The sequence below is a fragment of the Glycine max genome, chromosome 12 (assembly GCF_000004515.6).
Source record: "Glycine max cultivar Williams 82 chromosome 12, Glycine_max_v4.0, whole genome shotgun sequence".
In the NCBI taxonomy this organism is placed as follows: Eukaryota; Viridiplantae; Streptophyta; class Magnoliopsida; order Fabales; family Fabaceae; genus Glycine; species Glycine max.
Genome location: NC_038248.2, coordinates 20,199,562 through 20,219,521, shown reverse-complemented (window position 1 = coordinate 20,219,521; position 19,960 = coordinate 20,199,562). Strand labels below are relative to the sequence as shown.

The 19,960-nt window shown below is 34.3% G+C and overlaps 1 protein-coding gene across 2 annotated transcripts; it reads right to left on the bottom strand.

The window, feature by feature from the left end:
* Positions 1 to 700: 700 nt before the first annotated feature.
* On the bottom strand, positions 701 to 15,850 carry LOC100805602 (ubiquitin carboxyl-terminal hydrolase 14). 2 transcript variants are annotated; one of them, XM_006592521.4, is made up of 21 exons: positions 15,760 to 15,850; positions 15,527 to 15,663; positions 15,010 to 15,181; positions 13,768 to 13,880; positions 13,315 to 13,651; positions 12,403 to 12,497; positions 12,083 to 12,216; positions 11,946 to 12,002; positions 11,786 to 11,863; positions 8,396 to 8,450; positions 8,269 to 8,310; positions 7,819 to 7,899; positions 7,090 to 7,288; positions 6,938 to 6,995; positions 6,736 to 6,858; positions 6,427 to 6,515; positions 6,262 to 6,351; positions 1,992 to 2,159; positions 1,774 to 1,892; positions 1,530 to 1,659; positions 701 to 1,219 (listed from the first exon to the last, which is right to left on the bottom strand). In XM_006592521.4, the coding sequence occupies exons 2-21, from the start codon at positions 15,635 to 15,637 to the stop codon at positions 1,047 to 1,049; spliced, it is 2,424 nt and encodes an 807-aa protein (XP_006592584.1). In that variant the 5' UTR covers positions 15,638 to 15,663; positions 15,760 to 15,850; the 3' UTR covers positions 701 to 1,046. The 2 variants fall into 2 exon arrangements, with proteins under 2 accessions (XP_006592584.1, XP_025980416.1); XM_026124631.2 differs by having other exon boundaries at positions 15,527 to 15,794.
* Between the last annotated feature and the right edge of the window lie 4,110 nt (positions 15,851 to 19,960).

Sequence of the window (19,960 nt, the reverse complement as noted above, 5' to 3'; positions counted from 1 at the left end):
AAAGGTAGGATTGCATCCCTAATGACCAAAACTATCACTTCGAAAATCTCAAAACATATTAAATTAATTTGGGGCAAAAAATTATTTTTTATTTTTAAAAAACTTTGAAAATCAATTACTTATATAAAATATTCAAACTAACACTTAAGAAAACTTAAAAAACCTAAAGTACCAACTAGACTTACTCCAACAATAAAAGAAAATAAAAAAAAACCATTTTTTATTCTAAGAAACTCATCAAACATTTTCTATTGGAGATGACCTTAGGTCCTTTAATCCTTTTAAAATCTTCGTGGAACATTAAATGACTACCTCTTGTTTTTACCTAATTTTTCTTGGTAAATTTTTTTTTATCGGCAAATAAAATTCTGATTTGATAAAAATGCTTCTATATTTTTATCAAAACTATTTCATGAACTATTCTCCAAGGAATATTGTCATGGTATGACTAATCAAAACTATATTTTCAAATGTTTGGAAAAATTAGAATAAATTCGTTTTTTGGTTCAAGTCTTCAAGATACGTGAATTACTGCACTCAAATAGAACAAATTCGTTTTTTGGTTCAAGTCTTCAAGATACGTGAATTACTGCACTCAAATAGAACATATTTTTTCAGCTATTAACTGCCAAAGAAAGAATTTATGCTTTTGTGAAGGCAAGAACAAACAAAAGTCATACAAACTTTTCAAAGAAACCGGTTTTAGACATCAGAAAAATGAAGTTGTATAAACATTCACTAAACTGCATTCGTTGTATTGTTATTTGAATCCCTAGAACTGACAATCCGTCTCCATTGTAATTTGAATTCCTAAACATGCAATTTATAGAAGATGAATGCAATGTGAAGTTCCAAAATGCTTCAATACCGCAGAGAACCAAGAAAAGAAGATTCGGCCAACTAGAGGAATGTTTACCATGCCACCAAGGAAAGGTAGCATGAATATTATCACATCAGCAGAAGTAGGTGGCATGTTAAGGCCATTCAAAAACGACCTGCGCCTCTTAATGGTTGAAATATTCACCTTGTTGAAAGCCTAACACCAATCAAAGCCTTTCGAAGAAATAAAGATAGCCCATTTCCTTTGGAGGATCAATGGATGCCCCGACCTTGTTGTCGTTGAAAATTGCCCATCTACCATCTTTTAAAATGTGAGCAACATAGTGGCCACACTGCGTAGAAGTTCCACTGTGGCTCACAATCCCCATAAGTCGATATTCTGGAATGCGGGAGGTTGAAAAATAAAATCAGATTGTTAAATTAATACAAACAAGAAGATGAAACAATTTTAACACCCTACCACCCAACCCAACAAAATTTTTATCGATTAGACGTAACATGGAAGGAAAAATGTGGGCAACACAAACAACAGATTAGCCAGATCAAAATTTTGAGGTGTGGTGAGAGGGGAAAATGATAATGATTCACAATAATTACAATCTCCGCCCCCCCCCCCCCCCCCCCCTTTTAATTAATTAAGGATCAATAAAATCCACAACAAGGTACGTCATAAAGTGAAAGCAACTTACTCCCTCCTCCATCGGGTAGGTTAACATCATTGGTAGTGGATGCAGAGGTTGATGGGGCAGCATTCATACTGGAGACTGATGCATCGAGATTGTTAAATATCCAATCCGTTGCTTTCTCAATGTCACCATCCTACAGAACAGTGATTTCCATTTGTATAGTCAAACATTGAGGCACATTTTATCAAAAACCTAATCCTACAGTCACAAGGGAGAGGGGAAAATAAAAAAATAAAAAAGAAATTACCGATGCCTTCAGAGCCTTCCTAGCAATTTCTTCTTCAAATCCAAAAGAAATTAGAATATCAACTTTTGATTGGTCAACAGTTTCAGAGCCATGGCCTTTGGAAATAGGATTGTCAATGTCTACGTAAAACAAATTTATCCAGCATTATTGTCCTGGATATTACCAGGTAACTTACAAACAAGTTTGTTTTACATGATAGTTAAAAAAATGTCAGGTACCTGGATCATCCATGTGAGATAGCAACCAATTCATTGCCTCTTCTACTCCAACATTGGATGTATTTATAGCAGCTTTCTGACAATGGAGATGGTTAAAGCCCATGGAAACCAGCTGGGCAACAATTTCATCGTTGGCCGAAATTTTGTTTGAATCTTCCTCTTCAGGAACTGTAAATCACAAATAATTAATGTCAAGATTTGATAATTTTCAGATTTAGTTCAGTTAAAATAATTGTTATTAAAATGAAAAGGCACAACTTTTTATAACTGAGTTGAAAAATTGATAAGGAGCAAAATTTGCAAGTTAACACTTGAAACTGAAGGAGTAAAAACACCCTCCTTTCCCAGGAGGTTGCTCCATATAAATATCCTCCTCAAGATCACCGTGGAGGAAGACATTCTTAATATCAAGCTGATAGAGGGGTCAATGACGGATAGCAGCCATAGCAAGAAACAAACGAACAGTGGTGAGTTTGGCTACAGGAGAGAAAGTATCACAGTAATCAATGCCATATACCTGTGTGTAGCCCTTAGCCACCAAGCGAGCCTTAAGCCGATCAAGCTTACTGTTGGGCCCAACTTTAACAGTGTAGACCCATCTACAACCCACAGTGGTCTTACCAGGAGGAAGAGGAACAAGCTCCCAAGTACCATTATTTTCAAGAGCCTGCATCTCATCAATCATAGCCTGTCCCCAACCAGGATGATCAAGTACCTCACGGACAGTGGAAGGAATAGTAAGGGAGGACAATGAGAAAACAAAGGAACTGTATGAAGGAGACAAACGGAGGTAACTTAAGAAATTATAAATAGGATGAGGATTACGAGTAGAGCGAGTACCTTTCCTGATGACAATGGGCCAATGTGAGTCAAAATGAGAAGAAGAAGTGGAAGGATCCATGAGTGGAGGACTGGTTGAAGAAGAACGAGAATCACGAGGAGAAGCTTCAGGTACTGGAAATCCAATTTGTGTTGTCCTCGATTGATCTGTAATCAAAGGTGAAGATACAATTTCAGGTGAATTTGGTGAAGAAGATGGAACAACACTGACATTTTGGTCTGAGTCATCTAGAGGACAAGGAGAAGGAATATGAAGAACTTCCTGGAGAGACAAAGAATGGTCTACGGAGGGTGAGAAGAAGGGTGTGTCTTCAAAGAAGGTTACATCTGTAGACATGTAGTATCGTCTCATGGTTGGAGAATAACATTTGTAACCTTTTTGAAGACGAGAATAACCCAAGAACACACATTTGACTGACCTAGCAGAGAGTTTGTCTAAACCAAGAGACAAATCATGGACAAAACAGGTACAACCAAACACTTTAGGAGAGACATGAAATAGTTGATCATGAGGAAAGACAATTGAGTGAGGGATTTGGTTTTCAAGAGAAGAAGAGGGCATCCTATTGATTAGGAAACAAGCAGTAAGCACTGCATCTCCCCAATGATGTGTAGGAACATTTGAATTTAGCATTAGGGAACGTGCAGTTTCAAGAAGATGACGATTCTTCCTTTCTACTATGCCATTTTGTTGTGGTGTGTGAGGACATGTGGACTGATGTAGAATACCTTTGGAAGACAAAAAAGAAGAAAGGTCATGAGAGAAATATTCTTTAGCATTGTCACTCCTGAAAATTTTAATTGTTTTTCCAAATTGATTCTCAATCTCATTGTAGAATGACACGAATATAGGCAAAAGTTCAGATCTGTCTTTCATTAAATAAATCCAAGTACATTTGGAGAATTCATTAATGAAGGTTACAAAATATCGAAAATCAAAAGATGTAACACGACTTGGTCCCCAAATATCAGAATGAATGGTAGAGAAAGTCGAGTTACATCTTTGTACAGTTTGAGGAAATGACGACCTGACATGTTTTCCTAATTGACAAGACTCACAATCTAAGACTCGAAGATTCTTGAGACTAGGAACCATCATCTTCAATTTTGGTAAACTTGGGTGACCTAGACGATCATGCAAAAGTTTGGGCTTTGAGATTGCAAAACAAGCCCCAGGTGGACTGGATTCCAAATAGTAAAGTCCTCGTGATTCATGTCCTTCTCCAATCAGTCGCCCCGTCCCATGTTCTTGAATAACAAACGAATTAACAATAAAGGTTACTGAACAATTTAACGAACGAGTTAACTGACTTAATGAAATTAGATTATAGGGACACTGAGGAATGAATAACGCAGAATTCAATTTCAGAGAAGGAGATAAAGAAACTTGACCACTTCCTTGAGACGCAACCTTGGAACCATTGGCTACAGTAACAAGGTGAGGAATTTTTGGAAAAGAAAAGGATGAAAAGGAGGACTTATTACCAGAAATATGATCAGAGACACCTGAGTTGAGTATCCAAGGACTAGAACCTTCAATGGATTGAGAGATACAAGCTGTTGAAAAACATGGTTCAAATGAGGATTGAGCTTGGTTGTTGGGTTTCTCGGATTTAAGCTTCAAATACTCCTGATACTCCTCATCAGAAAATCTAAACTACTCTGCCTTCTCTGATCTAGAGACCTGTGCGACCTTGTCGGGAAACCCATGCAACGAGTAACAATTCTCTTGGGTGTGACCCATCCTCTTGCAATAAGTGCAATGAGGACGTCCACCCCTTCCACTGCAACCTCCTCTGTTGTTGCGGCTACCTCCTCTTCCTCGAGACGCAGCCATGGCTGACGTCTCCACACCATCGGCAGGATTCTCATCCTTCAATAAATGAGGCACGCGGAGAAGTCTAGTGATAAGGGAATCCATAGATGGAACTTGGTCCCCAGCAAGTACTTGATCACGAACATGATCAAAGTCTGAATGTAAGCTCCTCAGAATAAGGACCATGTAGAACTTGTCAAGTTTCCTGTTCACTTCTTCCAATGAATCAGCTACAAGGAACTTTCTCAACTCTTCCACGGCAGCCCGAGCCTTACCCACATGAGCGATCATGCCATGACTAGTTTGCTTGAGGGCTATAACCTTCATGGTTGCGTCAAACAAGCTTTGGATATCATTGACAAAAATTTCCTGGGCCTTCTCTTCCAAAAAGAACGACACGTTTTAAAGGATCTAAGAATTTCCAAAATATCCGGCTCAACTGATTGCCATAATATAGCGCAGAGCTGATAGTCAAGCTTCTCCCATTCAGGTCTCTTGTCATTTGGAACGGAATCGGAAGCTTTCTCCAAGTGGTCATGATGTCCTTGACCGAGAAACCAAAGTTCCACGGAAGCAGACCACGAGGGATAATTCTTCCAGTTCAGCTTAGCAGTAGTGATGGTCGGAGTCCCGGAGAAGGAGAAAATAGGTCCAGAGGCAGCCATTTTGACCCACAAGATGAAACCCTAAAGGGGTAAAAAGGAGAGAAGAGTGGGGTGATATGTTCCAGGCAACAAAACTCGAAATTGAGGGCTAGAACGGACTCAAAAGAGGCCGACGAGCAGACTGGTGGCGGCGCATGGGCTTCACGCGCCCGAGAACGCACGTGAGAATGGCGGCGGGTGGCGGCTCCTTTGGAGGCGCGACTTCCAGGGGTGGGTCGCGCTTTTTGAGGCAATCCTAACCCTGGTCTCGCCGGAGAAAACTGACCGGAGATGGCGGCGGCCGGCGGCGACGGCGGACAAACCCGCTCTAATGCCAACTTGAAACTGAAGGAGTAAAAACACCCTCCTTTTCCTCTTAGCTTTATTAAATTCAAAAGGTTACATATATATTAGAATACAAGAGAGAGAGAGAGAAGGGCAATGATAGTGACAACTCACTGCTGCCCTTCTAAACAAGCTTACCAACTAAGCTACCAAATGTAGATAAAAATACAAAAACATTCAACATTAACTAAGGTTGTATGATCAGATTCATCACGTGTATTTATTTAAGATAAAATTTCTGTTTGAGACAAAATGACAGACCAACTATATTCTTCTATATTAATACTAGTCATAAGAAATGAACAGGTTCGGTTTAAGACAGATTAAAAAAGAGCATTAAAAAACTAATTTAGTGGACTGAGATTATGTGAATCATCAGCAATGGGAAGTGATATTACATCATAGTGAGCCATAAATTCAATCTCTTCAAATCAAATTTCACCAATGATATAGCAGAGGGACCTTAAACATATAAAAACAGAAGTGACACATGTGAGCACAATAACACAGAATTTAGTTCAGTTTTGACACAATTTTTGTACATCTGATTTCTATGTAACAAATTATCTGCTTTTCTTTATTTGAAACTACAAGATATCACTCGAACAGAGAACTTCTTACATACCACCATCAGGTAATAGCTCTTCCCCAGACTGCTGACCTTTGCTGCGCATGTGACTGATATCTATGATATCAGGAACATCAATGTACACATCTGAAAGAAGAAAAATGCTTAACAAAATATATAATACCTTTTTAACGTTAATAGGCATATAAAGACATAACATACCAAGCTTTTTTGGTACCCAATCTGCCTCCATAACAAATCTCCGCATATGTAACACCAGGTAATCAGGAAATGAGGTCAGACCTGCAGTCCTACGGAATAAATGTTGTTTCAGCAATAAGGTTATAAGTTATTACTATATTAGCTTGGCAAAATAATGCCTAAACAAATGTGATTGTCATCCACTCAACAAAGACTTAGTAAACAATTCATGAAACCAAAGAAAATCCATTATATAGCTAAGTAACTTCTATCTGATACAGTAAGCATGGCACTGCAATATAATATATTTTGAAACTTCAACATGCTTACTTCAGTGCTGTTGTCTTTGTCTTCAAAGCAGTACTGTAAAAATCATGTATCTCCTCAGGAGCTGAGAAATTCGCAAGGCAAGTTTCTAAAGGTACCCTTGGACGCACAATCTCATTGGCATTTCTATCAGAATAAATACGCTCAGAAGCATCCATAGAAACATATGAATGAAATAAAAAGATTTCTGAGCATCTCAACTTACATTTCCTTTCCTTCTGCAAGTTTCTCTGCTTTCAGTTTGTGAAAGGATTCTAATTCTTCTGAAATTTCTCAAAACAAAACAAGTATTAGATTTGAGATCCCAAAGACATTTCAATTCTCACATAAGGAAAGGCTAGTGACATAAATATTCACCTTTGTTAGTTGCCTCATGTAATGGGATATTGAGAGAAAGAATGTAGTCATGCCTTCTATTATATGTAACTTTTCCAGATGAACACAAAATTCTATCTTCAATACCAAATTTGAAACTCGTCGATGGATCCAGTTCAACTTTCCCAGCATTAGCTCGCTCAACTTGATCAAGAAAATGTAGGAAAAATTCTAAAGCATCCTAACATCAAATTGGAATCAAGCAATCAAAAACTAAAGATAGCATAGTAACATGACTTTAAGCAGAAGAATATACATATACTGTATATTAAATCAAGGATAGCAGCATTTTGAAGAATCAGAACACCTTATGCTTATACATCATCTACATCAGACTTTTTAAAAGGCAAATAAGCATATGGCCTATTATTATTATAAAAAAAAGAAAGTAAAATCAACTAATAAATTGTTGAGTGTTATGACAAAGATAATATTGATCATAGGCCTTGAGCATAGACTTCAAATGATGAAAACTAAGTATTAAGAGTAAGACTGCAACTATAATTTAATAGTAAAATTAAGAGTATTGTGACATTTTGTAATTAATAGTGAAAACAATAATTAAAAACAACATAATTCACAATCAAATGGCCACCTATGTTTGCTTTCAACTAAAATTCATAAATAACTTTTGACATATAAAACTGCAAAATATTGAATGTTTCTTATATCATTAATGCATGGACGGGAAAAAAATAGTTCTAAACATACCTGTTGCCTCGGAGATGAAAATTCAGGATGGCTGGCAGCTATTACAGATTTAAACATATGTGGACGTATCCCTTCTTGTTTCTAATGTTTGAAGAAAGTGAACATGGGCAGACAGAAAAAATGAGCAAAGAAAATGGATCAAGATAAGAAAGAACAAGAAAGAGGATATGTAAAAACATTCAATAACATGAATCTTTCATTTCTAGCAGAGACTTCAACCAAAAGGCACAGCAACACATCCAAAACCATCATAATTAAAGTTCATCCCATGTAAAAAATTGTTCCATCACAAAAAAGCTTGTAAAGCATATAAATCTAAAGGGAAGCAAAAAAAAGAAGAAATGAACAAAAAAATAAGTACTTAATCAATATATGAAAATTCAGTAATCATTAAGGTAAACGTAGAGTAAGAATTTAAATTTTTAAACACCCAAGAGCCAGAAAGCTTACAGCAGTTGTAGTTGAAGTAGCAACATTTTCTTTTTCATCATTCTGGATGCCAGACGAAGGTAACACAAATTATCAAAGACTCTAAACAAAATTTCAAACGAAAGTTTACTGAGTTATGGGGGCATACCTCAAATGCCGGAACAGAATATTTACCAGAAAGTATGCCGTGAGCCAATTTTGTTCTGTCAATAAATGAAACTATAATTAAATTTCATTAAACTATAATTAAAAGGGTCTCTACCTTGAACTACCTCCTTTCATAAACAATTTCTTCCATGGAGGAAGCAGGTAGATTTATACATATGGGATTATTTACACAAATAACCTATTAAATCCGATTTTAGTAAATAATAATAGTATTATTATATGTTATGTTTAAATAGTTTATTACATTTTGCATTAAAAGAAAGTAGTTTATCACATTTTTTATTACTACTATTACTTATTTTATTACAATATATCTTATGCTATAAATATATATATATATATATATATATATATATATATATATATATATATATATATATATATATATAAGTTGATCCATGTAGCCGACCCCACCTAGTGGGATAAGGCGTTGTTGTTGTTGTTGTTGTATATATAAGTAGAGAAACTAAGCTGGACTCAAATTGAAGTCCAACAAACCAAAAAAAAAAGAGAGAAACACATAAAAAGGGGAACATGTTATGCGAATGTTCACGTAAAAAGGAGGAAACTTAAAAAGGAAAGATAAAAGAATTAATAGGGGGGACAAAAACAAAAAGGTTTAAAAAATTAAGGTGGCGCTTGGTTTGAGTGTTTATTTTCTGAAAATAATTTTCATTTTCGAGATTTACAAAACATGTATCAAGAAGAAAGTACTCTAAGGTGCTACCTTGTTTTCACTTCTTCAGAAAAGGTTGGAAATGTTAATTTGTAGTTTTCAGTTTTCGACATGCTTTTGAAAATATTTCTAGAGAAAATGTTTTCTAAATTTTAAGCAAACATATTTTCATCCTTGTTTTCTATTTTCTTTAAAAATGAAAACAGAAAACACTCAAACCAAGCGCCACCTAAAAAACCTTAAAACCCAAAAACAAAAATGGAGCAGCAATGTAAAACAAAGGAACAAATGCGATTTTTCACCACAAATGTTGAAGTCGCAGCCGCTTATTTGCAGGTGTACAACAATTTGACATCAAAACATGGCTGCAATCACTGTGGTAGGAAACCCTCACCACACCGCTAAAGTGGGCACGATTGACTACTTTGAGTGGTAGCAGCTCAAGGATGATAAAAATGACTTCAAAAAGAAATTGTTGAAGATAATTGAGAATCACAAGGTAGTGTTAACCTTATTTGGGACAAGAAGTTTAAGAAGGTTAGGAAGGTTGCCAAATTATCTTGAGTGAATGAAAAGGTTTTTGAGCAAGAGAGAAGGAATCTTGTTAATGGAATGAAAGTGTTCAAAAAAAGTATGAAATAGAAGGGAGTGTTTTAAGGCCTTACATAGGTGCAATATTGTTAAAAATTGGGCAAGATATCAAAAGTTTAGAAATGAGACATGGAAAGTTGTGAGTGACAAACAATCCAAAGCTTTTGAGGACTTTTACTCAGATCTTGGAACAAAGAATGAAGAATGTAAGACATATAAGCTTGCCAAGAATAAGGAAAGGAAATCAAAACATTTGGATCAAGTATGATGTATTAAGGATGAAGGAAAATAAATTTTTCTCATCCATCAAGATATCAAATTCTCAATGTCTTCTTTTAACTCTCAAACTTGAATTTTGCTATAGTAATCCAATTTTTGTTTGTCTACTTCTATTTCTAATCCTTCCATATTGGTCAATCCATGCCTATTTTTGAAAAGCTGACAGAAATAGTTATCCCATAGCTCTTCAATATCGATATATAACAAAAATTGAGTAAATACAAAGGGATAAAACTTATGAGCAATACTATGAAACTACAGAAAAAGGTATTTGTGCATAGATTAAGAAAAGAGACTAAGAATGCAGAGAATCAATTTAGATTTATGTCAGGGACTCAGGATAGTCTATATAACAGAAGCTATTTATCTTCTATTGGGGTTGATGGAAAGGTACCAAAGAAACAAAGAGACCTACATAGAGTTCTTATTGAGTTAGAGAAATTATACAATCAAGTGTCAAGAGACGTTCTGTGGAAGAAGGCTTTCAAAAAGAATGTATGATAGGATAACTACTAGTATGGAAACTCCTAGAGGAAAGGTTAAGAAAATTCCTATAAGGATAGGTTTCAATCAGGGCTCATCAACCTTAAGTTCAAACTTATTTAATATAGTCTTCAATGTGCTTTCAGAGAAATACAAAAGATTATTTGTAAATGCATGCTTTTTGTGGATGATATAGTTTTGATTGAGGAATTAAGGGAAGACGTTAACTCAACTTGAGCTGTGGAAACAAATATTGAAACAAAGAGTTTCACTTAAGTAAGACTAAGAGCATATGCATTGAATTTTAGCAAGAAACAAGAAGAAAATGACTTACAGATAAAAATTGGATATGTTTCTAAGTTAAGTATATGAGATAGATATTACAAATTGATGGGGGAAATTAATGAAGTCATCACATGTATGATACAAGCTAAGTAGTTAAACACGAGAAAGACATTGGGAGTTATTTGCCATTGCAAAATACCTATCAAGCTCAAAGGGAAGTTTTATCGTACTACTATACGACTAGCTATACTCTGAATGTTGAGCTCTAAAAGAACAAGATAAAAAAATGGGAATAACATAACTGTATCTTAAGATGAATGCGTAGTCACACACATAAACAAAGATAACAGAATGACTGTATATAAGGAGATATTATATTTAGGCGCATGCAAAGAAGTCACTAGAGGCACCAATAAACAGAGTAGATTGCATGATTTTTAACCCATTGAAAAGGGGGCTAAAGGGAGACCAAGAAGGACATTTAAAGAAATTATTAAAAGGAATCGCACAGTGGACAACATCCCCAATAATTAGGTTTTTAATTGAGCCTAATGGAAAAATGTGATTCATGACTTCATGTAGTCAATCTCACCTAGCGAGATAAGGCTATTGTTGTTTCAACTTTCAATATCTATTTGTGCTATTTTATCAAACTGACTTGATTGATTAATTCTAAATATAAACAAAAAAAAAATGTGATTTTTGTAGTAAGCTTTGGTGAGTTGGCAATGTTTTGAAAAAAATAGTCAATCTTGTTACACAATGTCTCACTTCATCATGTAAGTTTAAAAGTTGACTGAACATTTCATCTTTTGATTTTTCATTCTCTTCCATACATGCACAAACAAAGGACCAATACGCATGTATTCACATAGACAAAACATGACTACCAAATAAGATATTGTAATAGTAATCTAATAACCTAAAATAAGCTAGCTACTTAGCACATGATAGATTTGTTAATTTATATACGAAAAAGACATTTTAAACAAAAATTCTATGATTTTGATTATAAGCTTTTGTAAACACAATAAACTAATCCAAACATGCACTTACAACTGCATATTTAGGTCTACAGTGGGATCAGCAGGAGACATCTCAAATGCCTTCTTTAGACTTTGGTTCAAATAGTACCTAAGAATGAAATTACAGAAATTGAAGTAAATGCAAACAGGGTTCAAACAGTTGCAAGAAAAAATAAGAGACATGAACAGACCGTGATGTGAAGGATCTTGTTGAAAACACAACTTGCATAGTTGCTGCCATGTAACAACTGGAAGAAAACAAAATGAAATACAGAAGTGTCAAACTTGTATTTTATAATAAGCAGAAAATAGTAGGGACCAACTCTACCTGTTTCCAATATTGACCAATCCTGTATATCCAGGTCCAAAAATTGGATCTACTTCTTGTCCACTTTCTTGGATTCGATTCCAATCAAAATTCGTATTTTGATCAAGTTCTCTTTCAGCAGTTGTCATTTCAGTCTGAATATAAGAAATTGGACCAGTTTAAAATATTAAGAGTCAAGTGATATTTAAATTTAATTAATTTTAAGTACACTCTTACGCCATGCCTGTTGGAGTAACAAGACAAAAGTTTATACTCAAGATTAATAATTAATATATTTTTTATTGTGCGTGAAAAGTATCATTTCAAGATAAATAATTAACCTTTCGTAGTGATGAAAAGTCAATGCCAAAAAATGCCAGATGCTGCGCTAATTGTGGATCCAAGACACTTTCATCATCTGGATAAGAGTAAACATCTGTGCTGTCACAATACATTACCCATAATTAGCACACCACAGAAAATGAAAAAGTTCATCATTTACTCCATAGAGCATATTTAGATTATATAGAAACATAACTATTTAGTGTGAAACAAAGCATCACAGTGTGACAAATGTACTTAAATAATGACACCTTTAAACCTCAATTGATAAAATCATGATAAATTTCTAACTTATCTCTTTCAGCATGACAGTGGAAAAGTGGCAAGCTTGCATCTAACTTTCAAAGTACATAATTCTATCTTTAAATATTGTCATCAGATAAAAATAACATGGTGTTTGGGATGAATCAAATGGATAAACACAAGTTAAAAAAACATCATTCTTTAAAATGGTTTAGAATTTCGCACATAATGTATGGTGAATCCAAGCTTAAAACTATTAAAAAACAGTTCCACTTTATCTTATCCCCATCCCTTCCACCTTGAATAAAATGAGAAAAACTGTCTATGCTTACATTTCATAAGGAAATACTCTTCCGTCAGCATTGGGAATTTCAAATTTGAGATATTAAAATTGATAATTATCTTTATATTTAATTAGGATTTAAATTTTGAACAGGAGCAAAAAATACAGTTTAGAAAAAGCTACATCATAATCAATTGACCAGATCATTAAAAAATAACAATTGAAAAAGGAAAGAAAAACCTCGCAAATCGTAACCCTGAAATAATCAGAAGGGCATAATAGTTTCCTTTCACACTTACAGACTGCAAATCATACAAGTAAGCCATTGATATTAATCAAAGAGCATATACAAGACAAAACATAATATTCAGCAAGAAGGCATCACCTGCTGCTTCAAGATCAGCAGTGATAGTTCCAAGCTTTACAGCAACAGGGAAGCCTGTCTCTTGGTAATGCTCAACAGCATGGTTGTTTCCACCAGTTCCACCCCACATTTTCCTCCCACAAAGAATCATTCCATCAGTCAGGTTTAGCCAAAGATTGTCAGTCTTGTCACATTTAGCACATTTCCACCCAGATGGTGGAATAACAACACCATTGTCAATTTGTTGTAAATTTGTTGCATAGGAACTAACTTTCTTCTTATCAGCAGTCCATGCTGCAAGTTGCTCCTTTCGTTCAGCACCCTCAGCTAGTAAGATTGCATCAACTGCCAACCTTACCTAAAATATTTATAACAAATGAGATAACTAAACTAAACTCCTATATAGCATACATATTCTCTTGAAATAATGAAAGGGGGAAATAAACAGAAAACTAAAAAGAGGAGAATAAGTACCTTCTCTGGCAATTCCACAGAAGGGAATGGAAGAGAAACATACTCAGGTAATATAACTACACTATGAGTTTCCTCATATTCTGGCTCATTGTTATCAAATCCCCCATCAACACCTAGAAATTAATAAGAGAGATAAAATTATGTTACCCGAAAAAGGAACAGCTGATTGTCAAAAACTCAAATATTGGAAAGAATAATAATTTAGCCTTCACAAAACTGCCAAACTGATTACTCCACAACCCAATACCTAGAATGTTAGAGCAAGGTTTTAAATTGCGGCCACGGTTGCATTTAGGTTTTTGCGATTACGAGTATTGTGGATTTGGCAATGCAGATTGAGGTTGTTGTGGTGTGTATTGTGCACACCTTGACACAATTATATTAAAATTTCATGTATTATTAATTTATTATATAATCCTATTAATGCATAATAATATATAATTAATATTATCTCAATCCCCACCCGACAAAGCCACAAGTCTCAATCACACCACATACACACACACATGTTGAGATCGACCCACTCAGCCCAAATCCCCCAACACTGACCCACATGGACACACCCAACTCACACGCACACACACTGTCAAACCCATAGTTCCAAAATTTCCAACCGCACAATCCCCTTCCCAGATACAACCACAACCATCCAAACACACACACACACACACACACACAAACAAACGACTCTTCTCCTCCCTCAACACCCAGAAGTCACATTAATAGCTGCTGAACAGAGATTGGGAAGATGCGCACAGCAGAGGCCTGGTGGGTGAACGGTGGACCTATGCTCATGAATTTTGATGAAGGGCAAAGCTACAAACTACAAAGGCTTCAATTCCAGAGAGGCAGAAAAGGTTACAAGTTTGAAACAGGTTTTTGGGGGAAAGTATCGGACAAAACGGCATTTTCAAAGCTGTGTTGTGGCCGGAACAACGTTTAGTTGCACAATCAAAATATGTGATTTCTTTTCACTCCACAATATCATCCTGTAACGGTATCATTGAGGGGCAAAACCGTTTTGTTACACCCAGTTTTGTGTAACTGAGCGACATTTAAAACATTGATTAGAGCTTGTGACAAACAAGATATGTAAGTGACAAACACAGAAGTCGTGCTTAACAACTGAACAAAGATTGAAAACGAACACAGAAATAGTCACAAAGCACATCATAATGTTTTCTCATGAGATGCATGATCACATATATTGCCAAGAATGAAGTGATTTTAAATTTAACACACCTATAGCCAAGAGAGTAGGTTTCTTTGAAGGCCGGTCTTCTGGAACTAATTTATTTGTCTGCTTTATATGCAAATAGACAGGATTTCCAGTCTTCTCATAATTCCAACCAACAAAATCCTTCCCGAAAGCAAGAAAAGTACACATGTCGACGAACAAACCACCTTCCGACCTCTAAAATTCATCAGAAAAAAAAAAACCAGTACCAAGCATCAATTTCCTGCACTGTGAAGCTCTATACACATTAACATACAAAAAAATTGCAGGAATCCAAAACCATTCACACTAACATCTTAAACTCGCAATGTTGAAAAACCACAAAACCATTCGCATAAAAAACCTAATGCCTAAAATTCTGAAAAACAGTTAACCAAACAAACAGCGTGGTTACCACAAATTACTCAATGCCTTCGAATTCTAAGAAGAATTATCAAATTAGAACAATCGAAGAACAACACGAAGTTGTTTCAAACAACAATTCATCATTTCCAGAACTATACGAGAGAAGAAAAACATCACCGGAGAGTCGAACGAAACGCAGCATTCGTGCTTGTAGATGCGATTGGTGGGTTCGGGGATCCGAACCCGGGAGAGATTGGAGCGGAGCAAATCCAAGGGTTGGATGGTCATCGTCGTTCGCTGAAACACCGAAAACCCTTGGCGGAAGAGCAAGAGAAGTGATAAAAATAAGTAACGCGAGAATTTAAAAGAGAGAGAGAGAAAGAAAGAAAGAAAGAAATGAAGTCTTTTACAAGTCTTGGTACGATACAAACGAGTCTCACTTTCACTAGGTGCTTTGCTTCGATTGAGTGTGCTTCTTTATATTGCTGTCATTGGAAAGGGATTTTAAAAGTGGACCGTATGTGAATCGGTAATAGACCCGTCTTTTTTAAACTCAAAAAATTCTATTTATAATTTTTATAATTTATATTCTCTTCGATGATCTATATTATTAATAAAAGAAATATTCATTTTTGTCTATATTATTAATAAAGAAAATATCGCTTTGGTGTCCACAAATTTTAAATAATTTTACCATTTTCAGTTTTTTTATTGGATCCTTTTTAGTTTTTAAACTTCTACTACTATATTTTAATAATTGCTGATTAATCTTATGTTGTTAGTTACTTTTTATTAATCTTATTTTTATTTTTTAACTTCTAAATCTTATTCCCTTTTCTTTTATTTTTATTTAAAATCTATATTATTAATAAAGAGAATACTCCTTTTTTGTCTATACTATTAATAAAGAAAATATTTCTTTTAATGTTCATAAATTATAGACAATTTTATCTTTTTTTTAGTTTTTTTTATTGAGTCCTTTTCAGTTTTTAAACTCCTACTACTATCTTTTAATAATTATCCAATATTCTCATGTCGTTAGTTATTTTTATTTTTTAACTTCTAACTCTTTTTTCTTTTTCTTTTATTTTTATTTAAAATATGTAAAGGCACGCTTACCCTAATTTATATAGAAAACAAATAATTAATTTATCAATGCAAATAAAATTAAGTAAGTTAGTTAATTTAATTAATAATATTATAAATTTAAATCTTATTAAAAAAACACTCATAGAAAGTACTCCCTTTGTTTCATATGAAGTGTGGCATTTGGGAAAAACATTTGTTTTAGAATAAGTGTTACAGTTTACTTGCATTAGTTGATATTTTTCACTAATACCCATAATAAATGTCACTAGTTTTTGAATTTAATATTAATATCACTCCTTTTCATCTATTTAATAAAGTTAGTTTTGTAAAACTATTAGTCTATTTCATATATTTATCCGACTTTCTTGTTCTATGTAAACTAACCTAAAACAACATTTATTTTGTGATGAAGGAAGTAATGATAATATTTAACGATAATACACGTAATTCAAGGAATGATTTATTTCTACTAATGAATTTGCTTATATTATTAATAGATCAATAAATGCATTCACTTGCATGGATAATGAATAGACATCTTTCACATTAAATAAGGGTATAAAAGAAATTTAATAACTAATACATCTTAAAGTGGGTCAATGTTTCTTACAAGTATGACCAAAACCATATACTCATTTGTTTTTTTTTTATAAAAAAAAGGACCAAAAGGAATACTCTATAGTCTTTAGTCTATAATTATAACTTACAACAACATAATTTATAACTATTAATAAAAGATAATACTTTTCTTTGATATTCACATTTCTTTAAAAGCAAATTACACTAACACTCCTGAGATTTCGTCAAATTACACAAAATATCCTTGTTTTTAATACTTGCAATGCCCTCCCTTACTAGTTGTTTAAACCTTAAGGGTGTGTGTAAGGTAAAAATGGATGTCAGTGTAATGTTTTTCAAACAATTAAAAAAGATTTGCATAGGGATAAAAAATGCAGGAATATTTTGTGAAGTGACAAAAATACCAGGAAGGGGTTGAATTGTGGCGTCATAATGTTTTTAAATCCTTTTTGAAAGAAAACAAGTTTTTGATATAAGTTAAAACGAGACAGTTCATAATAAAGAATTGTTCTGAGTTCAGAACGAAAATGTAAGCAGGTCTGAAAAAAGAGTTTTTACAATTCATAGCTCTATTTCAAAAAGAGTTGCTTGTTTACAAAGACTTAAGTGGAAAGGTTCAATTTTAAGAGTATTTGTAAAGGTTTTTTGTTTTAATGATTAACAAAAATAGTAAACAGATCAAACCACAAAATCAGTGCAAAGAGAGAAAGGGAAAATGATGCACAAAGATTTTTATACTGGTTCACCCTAACCTTGGGTTACATCCAGTCCTCATCTTTCAAGATGAGATTTCACTACACAACTAACCATTGTTGGACCAACAAATCACTTAATTTCAACAACCTGCCAACACTCCTACTAGATTTCACACCTAGCCACAACCAACACCATTGGTAACAACCTTTGCCCCCCATTATTGGACTTTTGACAAAAAAAAAAGATTATGTATTTTTGATTGCACAAACATAGATCTTCACCTTACAAGAGGGTTTCTACTCAGGAAAATACAATCTCTCATTTCTATCTTAGATTTATTACAAATTATAAGCTTTTTAAAAAAGTGGGTCTCTCTCTCTATTGAGAAGGTTGGAGCATCAATGACAAATTTCTCACACAAAGAACTTTGCTCGAGTTTCTCTCACTTGGAAGGCTTCAACTTGACTTCATCATGCTCTTAAAGCTTTAAAGAAGACATTGAAGTGAAGTCCACTCAACTGACAAGTTTCTGAAGGAAGTAGACAAAGATGACAATTGTCTGGAAATGACTGCTAGCAAAGTCATTCTAGTTGGTCATTCTAAGGTTCGTATTTTGAGGAACCTTTCTGATAAGCATTTTGAAGTAACATCAAAATGATGATTTTGATGTTAGTTGAGAAAGGATCCATACTTGAAGTAGATCCTTTTGATGAAGATCAATTGTTATGTCATTCTAAAGTAGCCCCGCTTCATCAATATTAACACATCTTTACAACACAAAGCATTCCGAAGTAGATTGCTACATAAAATCAAAGTGAAGGTACAATTACCGGTATGTGTCATTTTTTTTAATTTTTACTTAATAAATAATAAAACATCTTCCAATACTAACTTTTTTTCAAAACAAAACGTGATAGTCTAGAAATGCTAAATAGTTGCATTGAATTAAAATAAATGCTTATGTAGAGTAACTTAGTTTTCATGCATAAACAAATAAAACTTGTAGTGTCACAAAGAAATTGATACAACCCATAATAGTGTGATACTAAACCATACATTTTTCATTCCTGTTACAACAAAATACATGTCTGTGCAGAAAATATCTCTCAAAATTGATATGAACCCTCATGGCACAAGGGCTAACTTAGGATCGTCTAGGATTAAACCTTGTTGGAAAATTCAAAAAATTGATTAAGAAAAGGATGGGAAATTGGCAAGATTCAAGGGTTTCGCAGTGGCTAATTTCCTGGGACTTAATAAGGTGAATCTTGGCATAAAATGGATGAATGAGATGGTAAAAACGTAGGTTAAGTGGTGACTGGACATAAATATAGAAATGGTTATAACTCAAGCTACAAGGCTCCAAATGAGGTGATTCCAAAACGAGGTGAAAGCTCTCGTTTTGAATTTCAATTTAGGCTCAAGAATCACTTAATTTGAACGAGTAAAACGAGAGTTATGGTCACGAGATAATTCTAGGTAGAATTGGATTTTCTGGAATTGTGGTTTGAAAGAACAAGGTTGAAGATGAAATGGTGGAAGGAAAGAATCACTCTTTCCGACGAGGGCAACACACAAAGGATGTGAAAGACCTTTGATATAGCTAGGGTGTTCTTAAATCACTCAAGAACTTAGGAGAATCACTCTTACTAAGATAAAAGAGATAAACTCTAATTTTTCTGAATAAAACTTAACTTGTGTTTATTGATAAAATGGTTCAACTTATAAAGAAGCTTTACCATCAGATTTTACATATGCTTCATTAAAGGCAATTACAATCCACTTAAATTTAGTAATGATCCACTAACCTAGGGAATTAAAAGAACTTAATGGATGAGTGTAACTAAAATTGTGGCAACCAAAAGTCACCCCAAGGTTGATGCCTAAGCTGCCAATTGGACCCTTATTACAACTTGAACTAAACCAAACTAAAGCCCCTTTAGTTGATTAACCCAAAACATATTTTTGGTCAGCCAACTTTACATGGATTGAGCCATTATTTAGACAAACTAAACACTCTAAAATTGAGATGAAGTGGTGTCATTTAGTCCTCCTCCATTTGGGCCATGATACAACTCATAACCTTGGACTTTTCTCCTTGAAACTTGGGCTTGTATGCAAATAGTATGGACAACACTTGTTGAAGAGCTTCCTTTGTTTTCCTTGCTCTAGCCCTTGTCATAGGTCCTCCTTGTCCTTCAAGTGAATCCTTGCACTTGCTCTTGGTCATGTCCTCATCAAAAATAC

Bases quoted from the DNA above. Each gene is read 5' to 3' on its own strand.
- LOC100805602 (XM_006592521.4), bottom strand. From the start codon at position 15,637: ATGACCATCCAACCCTTGGATTTGCTCCGCTCCAATCTCTCCCGGGTT. The intron at 13,652-13,767 runs GTACTTATTCTC...TAAATATTTTAG, and splicing joins CTGTGGAATTGCCAGAGAAG to GTAAGGTTGGCAGTTGATGC. The intron at 12,498-13,314 runs GTGATGCCTTCT...GTGACAGCACAG, and splicing joins TGCTGATCTTGAAGCAGCAG to ATGTTTACTCTTATCCAGAT.